This window comes from Fonsecaea pedrosoi, assembly GCF_000835455.1.
Source record: "Fonsecaea pedrosoi CBS 271.37 unplaced genomic scaffold supercont1.6, whole genome shotgun sequence".
In the NCBI taxonomy this organism is placed as follows: Eukaryota; Fungi; Ascomycota; class Eurotiomycetes; order Chaetothyriales; family Herpotrichiellaceae; genus Fonsecaea; species Fonsecaea pedrosoi.
The window spans coordinates 3,342,551-3,354,350 of NW_013550610.1; the positions used below are offsets into that span (position 1 = coordinate 3,342,551).

The 11,800-nt window shown below is 52.5% G+C and overlaps 5 protein-coding genes across 5 annotated transcripts; 2 read left to right on the forward strand and 3 right to left on the reverse strand.

Annotated features, from left to right (window-relative positions):
- Positions 1 to 188: 188 nt before the first annotated feature.
- Z517_10052 (uncharacterized protein) lies at positions 189 to 2,235 on the reverse strand (the record flags this gene model as incomplete). Its single annotated transcript, XM_013425960.1, has 4 exons — positions 189 to 1,120; positions 1,214 to 1,556; positions 1,621 to 1,891; positions 1,961 to 2,235. The coding sequence occupies 4 exons, from the start codon at positions 2,233 to 2,235 to the stop codon at positions 189 to 191; spliced, it is 1,821 nt and encodes a 606-aa protein (XP_013281414.1).
- Positions 2,236 to 4,120: 1,885 nt separating this feature from the next.
- Positions 4,121 to 5,627, forward strand: Z517_10053 (uncharacterized protein; the record flags this gene model as incomplete). Its single annotated transcript, XM_013425961.1, has 3 exons — positions 4,121 to 4,899; positions 4,962 to 5,448; positions 5,505 to 5,627. The coding sequence occupies 3 exons, from the start codon at positions 4,121 to 4,123 to the stop codon at positions 5,625 to 5,627; spliced, it is 1,389 nt and encodes a 462-aa protein (XP_013281415.1).
- A 167-nt stretch (positions 5,628 to 5,794) lies between these two features.
- On the reverse strand, positions 5,795 to 7,865 carry Z517_10054 (uncharacterized protein; the record flags this gene model as incomplete). Its single annotated transcript, XM_013425962.1, has 5 exons — positions 5,795 to 6,189; positions 6,284 to 6,613; positions 6,677 to 7,056; positions 7,134 to 7,413; positions 7,475 to 7,865. The coding sequence occupies 5 exons, from the start codon at positions 7,863 to 7,865 to the stop codon at positions 5,795 to 5,797; spliced, it is 1,776 nt and encodes a 591-aa protein (XP_013281416.1).
- Positions 7,866 to 8,979: 1,114 nt separating this feature from the next.
- Z517_10055 (uncharacterized protein) lies at positions 8,980 to 9,879 on the reverse strand (the record flags this gene model as incomplete). Its single annotated transcript, XM_013425963.1, has 2 exons — positions 8,980 to 9,569; positions 9,651 to 9,879. 2 exons carry the CDS (start codon positions 9,877 to 9,879, stop codon positions 8,980 to 8,982), a joined length of 819 nt encoding a protein of 272 aa, XP_013281417.1.
- A 477-nt stretch (positions 9,880 to 10,356) lies between these two features.
- Positions 10,357 to 11,788, forward strand: Z517_10056 (uncharacterized protein; the record flags this gene model as incomplete). Its single annotated transcript, XM_013425964.1, has 2 exons — positions 10,357 to 11,322; positions 11,417 to 11,788. The coding sequence occupies 2 exons, from the start codon at positions 10,357 to 10,359 to the stop codon at positions 11,786 to 11,788; spliced, it is 1,338 nt and encodes a 445-aa protein (XP_013281418.1).
- Between the last annotated feature and the right edge of the window lie 12 nt (positions 11,789 to 11,800).

The window sequence follows — 11,800 nt, forward strand, 5'->3', positions numbered from 1 at the left end:
AAGAGGCGCTCAATTGTCTTTAGAGCCTACGAGTGAGTAGAGGGCTACGACATCAGCCGACGAATCCACCCTTTGTGAGAAGCCTGTCCCACGGAATGCGGCGCAACCAATAATACCTCGCAGGCGGCGGACGCGGCGCACACTCAAGTCCAGACAGCTCCACTGCATCACGATGTTTGCTTCCCGTTCTAGAATAAGACACCCTTGACCTGCGCGTTCTTGGAGATGTTGATGTTACGGATCATCAGGACGAAGAAAAGTGCCAGGCCCATGACACTGGTTCCGGCGATCAACATCCTGCGTTGCGCAATTCCATATGCCTCCATGATGGCCTCGCGCGCCGGACTGTCCATCGGATAGCTCAGCTGCACGGTCAAGTCACCGTAGATGGTCTCCCACTCGGGCTTGAGGTTCTCGGGCAGGAGTCTTTGGAGTGCGCCGGGCAGAGAATGCGTCCAGATGGCGCCGCAGATGCTGTTCCCCACGGCTCCGCCCATGTACCCGAAAAGACCGAGCATTGCCAGCACGGCGGCGATCTGGCCGTGCTCCGCGGCCGCCATGACAGCGACTTGTTGGCACAGGATCATGGTGCTGCCCGCGAAGGCGATCAGGATCTGACACATGATGATGTACCCGATATTGGTGTGCGGCCGGCGGAAGTGAATCATCAGACCCACGCCCAGTATGTACAGCGGGACGGCACACAACAGAAGCCACTTGAAGCGGCCAGTAACGCGCATGAGAAAGCCCACGAACAGCAACCACAGCCCGGAGATGATGTCGAAGGTACTGCTCACGTAGCCCGCCTGCGCGATCGTCAGGTTGTTGACCACCTGCAGGAAAGAGCTGAAGTAGCTGCCCCAGCAGTAATACGCGATCTGGTACACAGCGTCGAGGAGGAGAGCGCCGAGAATGGTCCGCGAGACGAGGAGTTGGTAAGGGATGAAAGGCTTTGGTGCGAGGTATCGCTCGAAGGCAGCGAATGCGAGCAGCAGCACAAAGCCCACGACTAACATTGCGATGATGGAGCCGGATCCCCAGTCATCCGCTGTCGATTGGGCGAGGGAAAAGGGTAAGAGGAAGAGAACCAGCCCCGTCGCGAGGAGAATGACACCAAAAGCTGTAGTATAATTCGTCAATAAGTTGAGTTCCGTTCCCCCAGAGAGAAAAGGGGGGGGGGGGGGGGGGGGGGGGGTTTGGCACAGTTACTTACCGTCAAACTCAATAATGTAGAACCAGATGCTCTGAAAGAGTGTTCGGCCGCTCTTGGGCCTGTCCAACAATCCCTGCTTCTTCGCTTTGCGCAAGTTATACTGCATGACGAGGTACAACGGCGCAGCCACAAAGGGGGTGACGATCGCAAAGGTCCCAAATGCCCAACGCCAGTTGATGTCTTCGTAGAAGCCCTCTGAGGCACTAGGGCCTGCAAAAGCGGTGACCATGTATGGGGAAGAGGTAAATGCGAAAGCAAGGCCCCGGTTCTTCAACTTGCTGGTGTCAGCTGTCATGACATCCACCGAGTAGATCATCCCGGTGAACCCAATGCTAGTAAAGACCTACGTAGCCATCTTAGTGATCTGACATAACCAAAATTAGGCGTCCGCTCGACGGCTAACATACCTGGGCTGCGCAGAATGTTTGAATGTTTGTACAGGCGGCTTGCAGGATGAGGCCCAGTGTACCTAGGCTGACCATGAATAGGAATGCTTCTGGCCGACCCCAAATATCCAACATTTTCGCAATCGGCAGATAGGCAGCTCCCGTCATCACGCTGGAGACGATGTAGATGACTGGGATGAGCGAGTGGTATTCGAATCCACTGGTCACGTATGGTGTAAGGTTGGCCGTGATGGAAAATTGAAAAGCGTTGACAAAGTACAGCAGATAGAAGCTATTCAGCCGATGAGTTAGCAAGATGGGATGTAGGGCGTCGCCGGACATGTCGATGACGAGGACGTACCACATGTAGGTGATGATGAGGGACTTCTTACTCCATGCCAGCGTGATTGCCTCAACTCTTCTCACGCCTTCCTGAGCATCTTGGGCTGGGAACTCTGGTTGGATTCCATCGCTTCCATTACCACTGTTAACGGGTTCGTGTGCGTGAGCTGCGGCATTCTTGTCATCGACACTCTCCAACACTGTGCTTTCCTGGCTCTGTTCCGCGATATTGTTTCCATCTGAGCGCAGAAACTGTCTTAGCGAGTTGAGTTTGAATCTTCCAGCAGCAGACATGGTGAAAGCGTCTCTAACGACCCGGTGTTGATGCGAATGGGAATTTGTAGTGGACGAGGATTTTCAACGTGGATGGATGGATTCACTCAGATGGCTTAGGTATAAGCCCACAACATGCCATGCCATCAAGCCTAGCCCCCTTTATCCAAGCAGGACATCGAGAACAACGAGTATGGCCAGAGCCCAAGTTGAGTCCCGATGTCGGATTCATTCCGACATGCCAATCAACAACAAGATCTCCGTTGAGGTCAATTTGCTCATTTGACTTGGCTTGTACGCTCGAATGATCATGACCCTGGATAGCCAAGAGTGAAAAGCTTTTTCTGTCTTGAGATTTTCACGGACTTCAAGTGAGCATTTGCATCGGCTGATAAGGTATGGTCAAACCACGCGTAGGCGCCTGAGCCACAGTGCAGACCGTGACTGGAAAAGCTCAATTGTCATAGCTCTGGCAACATATGCCAAGGGTCCAGACTGCAGACTGCAGCGCCGGGAGACCGTGCAGCTGGTGTGCGAGACGGGTACAATAGCATTGGCGTGGGCTTCTACCCTCATCCGTGACTTGAGGCCTGGCAAGCGGCTCGGCGCCCAGGACACAGGGGAAACAGTGATCCAAGTCGAAGAAGCACCGGGCTTGTCATCGGAAGCCAATATTGCAAAAAAGCTGAGAGAGTGGAACGTGGGAGTTGGCAGGGGCTTGGCTCCGTCGTTATGTGACTGATGATCGGATTTTCGCTGTCAAATCTAATCACGTCCTGATACAGAAGATTTGATTATCCGGAAGTGGAATATCGCTTCGATACTCTGATGTAAGCGCAGGGAAGCTGGCAACTATAAAATGGAGCTCCCAGACAAGCCAAGGATGGGGTGGATTGCGCCAAGTCCTCCATCGAGAATGCGAAGCATATTTTCACTGCAGGGACACCGTGTACGCTCTCTTGTGTCCTGTCGTCATCACTTTGCGGCGATACGGCTTCAGAGCAGATGATCGTAAATCTTTTTGTCTGCATCGCAGCGGGGTCAACGGGAATATACATGTTGTCGAATGAGGCTGAGGAGTATCGACCGGCGTTGTCAAGTCGTTGTCTTGTCGCCACGTCCATTGCCGATTGGGGTGAAATGCAAAGTCCGAGGTCGGAGAAAAATCTTTCGTCGTGCTCGGCACAAGCTCGAACTCCATTCTCCTAGTGAACAAGACGATCCAGTGCCCACCAAAACGATGCCAATGGTCCACGCGAGGAAGAATGAAACGACGATGATCTTATCAGATGAAAATTTTTCATGATCACGAAGACCTGACATGGGTCTCTGGGTCTGGAGCTGAACCCATGGAGAAGCTCCACTGGAAGTAAGCTCGGCGGGAACGGCGCGATGAGGGCCGTATCTGGTTGGTATGTGGCATGCAGAATCACGCACCGATGAAACTTGGCAGGTGTAAAGAAGCTGCAAAAGTGGAAACGTGGATCTTGGGATTCGTTATCTGATGAAAATTCTCCTGCTTGAGCAAGTGGAAATTAAGTTATCTGATCCGCTCGCAGAACTCCACTCTGTGAAGGATAGTGGAGCCTGACCGTTAGTACAGGTAAAACCAGGGTGTAATTTTGGTATTGTATCATCTTTCAAATGACACCGATCTCAGGTTGAGACGGCTTTCCGGATTCTCCCATGGGGCCATGTCATGGTCCCATCATCGCGAGTAGGAACGCCATTGTCGGCGAACGGAGTCTTTTGTTGAAGGCACAATTTGGTTGCATCAATTCTACACGAAGAGGAGGATGGTTCAGGCGCTCCCAGTCGTTGGCCAACCAAGAAATCGTTCTGAGTGCCTCGATCCTCCTATGTCATCGATCGAGGCCTCATCAATGCTTCCACCACTACAACAATTATGATACAGCATCCAGCCGCGTTCATGGATGGCAACAAGGGCACCGCTTCACCACCTCTCGACTTGGTGTGTGTCGGTTTTGACCTCACTGGCATCGCAAACGCTGTCGCATTGGACGAAAGACATGCACTCAGCAAGGATACCTTGTTCCTGGAATCTCAATTGGAAGCATTCTGGAAGCCACTCCGGTGCACACCTGCCTCCAGACTGAGGATCTCATTTCTCCACGACCTGATCACCTCAGAGAATCCGCGTTCTCGATTCACCTTTCTCAACTACCTCCATGCAACTAATAGGCTCGTCTTATATGCGAACAGCGCTCAGCTGCGCCCGACCAGGCAGATGTTCAGCGACTACTTAAGATGGTGTGCTACCCGCCTTCAAGCCCAAGTCCAGTACGGCAAGATGGTCACCAGTGTGCAACCATTGAAAGACGGCAGGGGAAGCGTTACTGCGTGGGAGGTGGTCTTTGTGGATGCTGTGACAGGAGAACAAAAAGCCGTCACAGCCAGGCAGGTCGTCTATGCTGCATCGCAGCATCCCTATGTCCCAGAAGTACTCCGCACTCCTGCCCTTCGAAATCTCGTCCTGCACTCTTCAGAGTATCCGGAAGCCATCTCAACACTTCTACGCGACAAACCGAGAGCACGTATCGCAGTCCTAGGAAATGGCCAAAGCGCAGCAGAGGCATTTGATCAGCTTCATGGGATCCGTGGAGAACATGAAGTCATTTGGTTCACCAAAGACGCCGTCCTTCGAGGAGATGACGAGACGCCATTGTAAGTTGGCTTCTTGGGTCTCCACCACCGGTTTCGCTTTCTAATGCTCTAGCGAAATCTAGCCTATTGCAAAGTATCATGCATCCGCATTCAGCAAAACAACAAAATATGCCACCCGAGATCAGGAGAAGAGAAGTCAATGGAGCCTCGCCCTTGACCTCTAGTCCGCCAATTGAACCTCGCCTCTTGAGACAGATATATGATACCCAGTACGATTTCAGTGTTAAAGAGCCGGACTGCAACAAGTGGAGATTCCAAATCAGACTCCAGCATGAGGTCATAAATGCGGAGAAAACTGTTGACGGACGCGTGCGACTTTTCGTGCAAAGTCTCGAGAATCCACACGAGTCAACAACATTCGACGCCGTCATTTCCGCGACCGGCTTCGAACAAAACGCCCACCATAGAACCCTCCAACCTTTAACAGCGCTGCTCGATGGTCCCAGTGTCACAGTTGATCGCGATTACCACATCAACTTCAGAAAGGGCGTCCTCGCGCCAGGGTGCGGGATCTGGCTTCAAGGATCTCTTGCCGATGATGGAGACCAGGTAAGTGACGGACTCCCATCTGTCTGCATCATCACTACTAATGTCTGGAATCGCAGAATGACGACAGCCTGCTCCAGGTTCTTGCAGAGAGAAGTAGACGTCTGGCAGAGTCGGTACTGCGTCGGAGGACCGAGCAGACCACAGAGGGGGAGGAGGAGGAGAGGTCGGCGAGGCTGTAACATTGGCCACATGGAATCGCGCCCATAGATCAGGCTTTGAAACCGGGAGATATATATGTATTTCGAGAGGGAGGGAGGGAGAGATTAAAAAAGTCAACTCTTTTGGTCTGTACATAGAGTACACATTCTATCCTCGGCGGAAGCTTCTCATCGCAAATGTCTGGTAACTACAGTTTCGGTCTCCCTTTAGTCACCAACTGCCCTGCCAGCTGCGCGAGCTCAAATTTTTTCACTTTTCCACTCCCTGTCAGTGGTATTGTGGCCGGAATACCATCTTCTCCAAGCCAGAAAATATGTGCTGGAGCCTTGTGCCTGCCAAGCTTCAGTCTCACCCATTCACGGATGTTTTCGTCGCTGGGACGATTAGCAATCGGACTGGTATATCCTCCTTTGACGCTCTGTTCCCGTTGGGCCGTTGAATGAGTCGAGCTGGTGCGTTGGAGAAATGCAGCCGGCACTTCGCCGTACCTGGAATGCTTGACACCGACGACGATAGCGCGGTCAATGGCCTCGTGCTCGACCAGACGACTTTCAATCTCTAAGGGATAGATGTTTTCTCCACCTGGTAGGAGATGAATCGTCAGTGAGAGCTTTCGAGGAGATGCACGGCTTTCTTGAGTGGATGATGAATGCATGCTCAGAGAAGGCTTGCTTACCCCTGATAATGATATCCTTAAACCGACCCGTAATCGTGCACGTCTTGTCCCTGTGAAAGACAGCTTCGTCGCCGGTATGCAGCCATAGCACACCGTCCGCGTCACGGATCATGACCTCATTCGTCTTCTCCGCATTCCTCCAATAGCCTCGCTGTAGTTGATAGCCGGCGATGCAGAGCTCTCCGCGCTCACCAACCGGTACGATTCTTCCCTGTCGGTCAACGATCTTCGCATGGGCGTGCGGCATGACTTGGCCAACGGTGGTGAGCTTCAGACTCGTGGGGTCATTGTGGAATGCGTTGAAACAAGTCGGCGAAGCTTCTGTTAAGCCTAATGGTACCGGGCGTTAGCTTGTCAACGGGCCCTTCTGGCTGAGTTACATGCGTGCCATACCGTAACTACTGGTGAACTCGGTCATCCCGAGTTCATTGACCATAAGTTCCATCAGGTGGCGAGGCACAGGAGCCCCTGCTATGATACCGGTTCGTAAGGCTGAGCAATCGAAGTCCTCAGGTCGGGGCAGGCTGAAAATTGAATCGAACATTGCCGGGACACCGTGAAGGGCAGTACATCGTTCCTCCGAGATGGCTCTCAGACACGCTACGGCGTCGAAGGTCTCTGCGGGATAAACCACTTTTCCGCCATGGGTTATGATGGCCAGTAGGCCGAGGACAAGGCCAAAGCAATGGAAGAGCGGCGGCGGACAGCAGAGCACGTCTTGATCCGTCAAGGCCATGCGGTCGCCAATGAAACGACTGTTGTTGACCAAGGAGCTGAAAATACCAGTTAGCTTTACAGCCCACGCAGGATATCCTTGACGTGGGGAGCTAGGAGCCAGTAGGCTACTTACTGATGTGTCAGCATCGCAGCTTTTGGATTGCCTGTCGTTCCACTGGTGAACTGGAGATTGCAAACGTCATGGCAGCTGAACGTCTTTGAGGCTGCCTCGAGAATTTCATCGGATTCGATTGCCCCTGTCTCTAGGAGCGTTGCATAGGGGGTAAAATGGCCGGGCGGGCCTCGTAGAATGATAATCTCCTCGACCGTGCCTGGCTTCTCTCTCAGCTGGTGGAGAAGTTGCCCATTGTCGTGATGACCGATCCGGGAGGTTGCAAACAATATTCGGCATTCTATGACTTCGAATCAGGAGTGGCTCCAACAGCAGGTTGTGAAAAGAAAAAGAAAACGTACCGGTGAACTTCAGAGCATACAATGCTTCAGATGCGGTGTAGGTGTTGTTCAAAATGACCAATATACATCCCAGTCTCATACAGGCGAAGAAGACCGAGACATATTGCTCACAGTTTCCGGCCATGATACCGATTCGATCTCCTGCGCGTAGCCCTCGAGCAACAAGGGCTTTCGCAAGTCGAATGCTTTCGTCCCTGAGACGGCTGTAGGTCCATCTGGAGCCCGTCCACGGTACCACCAAGCATTCTTTACTCCCATACCTCTTGCACTGGAAATCTAGCAGCTCGCCGAGAGTAAAATCTAACAAAGGCACCTCCGAATTGCCATGAAGGATGGACGGAACCGTTGGAGGTGGGATAACCGTGGTCTCTGTGATGCTGTCTAGAGACATCGCAACAGGAAGCTAACGAATGCTCAATAGTCCCTATATTCAGCCTCTTCGTGCCCTAGAGCCCAATCTGCAGTTGTCAATGTTATGTTGACATTGTGTATAGAATCATCCCCACTCACGTGGTCTATCAGGCTGGCAGTTTGCAGCTTCTGGAGACTAATGTTACGCGATCTCCGATCTCGGTTCGCGGGCCGGGCAAGAAAAGATGCACCTGCACCGAAGAATTTGCTTCAACGCGTATTTGACACTAAGCTTCCAACTGGGTGGCCGGGAAAAACCTGCAGGTAGCAGAGCAGATTCCGCCGAGAAGGACCGCCGAGAAGGATTTCGGTTCCACATGTTTCCATACGATAAAAAGATCAATCAAATTCACTCGTTCGAGATATGTGGATTGAAGCGAGTAAACACCCCCTGGCAGCTTCTGCAAAGGTGGCAAAGTTATCCACTGCGACAATTTCGATCAACAATCAGATCAGATAAGATGTATAAGATTGATAAGGGGTTTTGTGTCGTGCCACACCAGTAACAGCTGACATTTGGATAGGTAGGTCTGTTGTCTTGCAACCCCTGTGACTTTTTCAATGCGTCATTTCTTTCACCGTGTCCACTTGTTGGGCACAACCGAAGCCGCCGGTCTTGAATACACATTCAAGGTCTTAGGACACCATTGACTGTCCTCTAATGACGCAGTGGAGGTTTGCGCCAATCGACCCATATTGTGAAAACTGCGACATTGGAACAAGAAGGGGAAACATGGCTTGGGTTAATGGTAATCGCAGTCTTGACGAGCTCCGCTCAATACGCTACGCCAATTTGGGAAAGAGTTCTTGATACAAGCGCGGTATCTCAGTCATTTCAGAGAGCTGACATTACAATACGTGTCCGCTTAAGTGATATTCCGTGAAATATTCCCCTTACCGACATACCTAGCTCGGTGATGATCTTCTCTTAAGGAATTTGCCTGGAGCGGTAGTAAGGGTGGAGATATAAGTAAATTCCTGCTATGTACATGATTGACCATGTCCCCACCTACCAGGTTGAAACTCTGCACGGCGGTAACACTCTTGCTGTGACGAGAGTTTTCTGTCTTGGAACGTGCATCACCTGTACCCTCTCACAACTTCGAATCTATCCAGTCCGGTGATCGTTTTTCCACAAACGCCTGAATCCCCTCCGAGAAATTGGGTCCAGCCATCAGGCGAGGGTACCATTGATCAGCGAGAATCGAGACCGCTTCCTCCACGCTACCAGTTTCCCAGCTCTGCCGAATACCTAGCCGGCCAACAATCAACGCATCCGGGCTGTTCCTACACATGTCCTTGGCGACTTGAATTGCCACGGGGACAACTTCAGAGGCAGATTCCACCAGCCGACTAACCAGGCCCCAGTAATGAAGCTCCTTGGCGCCCACGTTTCTGCCAGTCAGAACGAGATCGGTTGTACGCTGCAGCCCCAGTGTACGTGTCAGTCGTGGTAGACAGCCTGCCACAGGGACGATCCCACGCTTCACTTCTGGCAGGGAAAAAATGGCCGAGGAGCAAGCTATGACGAGGTCGCAGTTGGCCACCATCTCAAAGCCGCCTCCCATGCATAGACCATTCACCGCCGCGATGATCGGCTTTTTACCAACTCGACGGGGCAACCCAGCGAGACCGGGAGCAGACATGTCGTTGACCACACCAGCTTTGTTCATCTCATTCCATTCTGACCAAGGACATATTGTTGTCAGTTGCAGTCTCAGGTAAAGTCTGTTGTTGTAGAGCCAGACCGGGCACCCGAACATACCTTGTAAATCTGCTCCGGTACAGAAAGCTCTGCCAACGCCTGTGATGATTCCGACCCATAAACTTTCATCTTGGTCGAAGAGCTCCCATATCCTTTGTATTTCGCGGCTCGTGGCTTTGTTGATACTGTTCAGTTTCTCTGGTCTGTTCAAAGTGACCTGAACGATTTTGTCATGCGGGAAAGAGACTTGAAAATGCTGGAAATTCAATGGCCTTGATCTGAGAGACATTTGTGTTCCGGGGTTTGCGTCTAGGTTGACAGGTTTCTCTGCAAGCGCAATTCAAAGGAAGTATCGTCGATTAGCTTCACCAGTTTCCTTCTCTCGGAAGAAGTTTGTGTCTTTTCGCCTCGTGCATATAAGAACTTCACGTGCCGCCGAATTCTGAGACGTTGATGTAGCCACTGAAACGCGGTCTGCCAAGGTATCCGATCCTCGGCCTAAGGAGAGCGTTCAGCAAATCGCAAACTGCGCTCCATATTCGACAAAAGCCTACGAATGGAGGACCAGGTTGGGGATGGTGGGGTCTGTATGCCGTTGATTCCCCTTCCTCGGAGTCTTCGTCCTACTCTGCCATTTCAATCCCTTCTTCTCCCAGCAAGCGCCTCTCTCTAGATCCTGACACCAAAGAACGATTGTTGGGGGATGATTTTTATGTCGCTGTGACATTTATCTCATTTGGAACTCGGACTTTCAAATTCTCCCAGAATGGCTCATAATCCAACCCCTTCATACAAGTGGCCTCTGGTCAAGCTGCCACACCCGTTTCTGACCACATATCAAGTGCGCGCTGTCGCGGAAACAAAGCCAGCTAGATTCATCTTAACACACGAGGGTGAGCCTCCGGAGGGACGGCCATTACCCAAACCGTTACATAGCGACTCGCTCTCGTGGCAGGAACTGTTGTTCAAACCCAAGGAGCAGGTTCCGCCCATTTCCAACAACAGCGCTTGGGCACGAGCAGTTCGGAGTCCTCACACAACATTCGAGTGGGTGGGAGGCAGCCCACCCTCCCTTGGTCAGATCTGGAATGTTGTTCATGCGATATATCTCGCCCATCCCACCTACGAGTACTTCAGACTCAGCCTGTCTGGTGCAGGAAAGGATGTCATTCGCCACGAACTGCTTTCCACGGGCTTAGGCATCGAACATCCCAAGCCATGGCGCCCCAATGACGATTTGAACGCACGGACTGACGAGCTGCTGATCCTTCGAAGCTCGTTCTGGCAAGGAGCAGCTTCTCCTTTGGGGCCTCGTCCAATCTGGGTCGTAGGAGACGGCACGGATGGTCCTTCACGCGAGCCTCTGGCCCAGTACCCCATCATGCCTGAGAATTACCACTTCACCATGAAGTTCCCCGAGGAGCCCATCTACACGCGTCATCCGATCCGTCGCCCAAAGCCACATCCAGGATCAATCGCCTACAGTCGCTACATTCCGGAGCTGGACGAGCACTTTTCCCTGGAAGTGGTCGACTGGCAAGATCCGGAGCACCTGAAACTCTTCAACACATGGCAGAACGACCCTCGTGTTGCGGCAGGGTGGAACGAGACAGGGACCTTGGAGCAGCATCGCGAATACCTGCGCAAACTGTGGGTTGATCCGCACGTTCTTTGCCTGTTCGGGCGCTTCAACAACGCACGCTTCGCTTACTTCGAGCTGTACTGGGCAAAGGTAGGTCCCCTCATCTCTTCGTAGGGTGTCGAGACTCCTTCCACTCCTTCATTTTATCGTCCAGTTTCTAATATGTTCCTTCTCAACCAAACAGGAAGATCACTATGGCGCCCATTACGACGCCGGCGACTATGACCGTGGCCGGCACTCACTCGTAGGCGACGCATCGTTCCGTGGCTCCCACCGCGTCAACGCTTGGTACTCCAGCTGTATCCACTACGTTTTTCTGGACGACCCGCGCACCGCCAACGCCGTGGGCGAGCCCAAGGCCACGGGCGCGACGATCCTATCCTACGAGAACTCCCAAGGTCTGGTCATCGGCAAGTACGTCGACCTGGGCCACAAGCGCTCGGTGCATTCGATTGCGAGCCGGGAGAAATGGTTCCAGTTGTGTCCGCTCTTCTGGGACGGGCGGGAGAAGCCGTTGGAATCGGCAGACCGAGCAGCCTGGAATGCTAAGCTATAGCCTTTTGTGGGA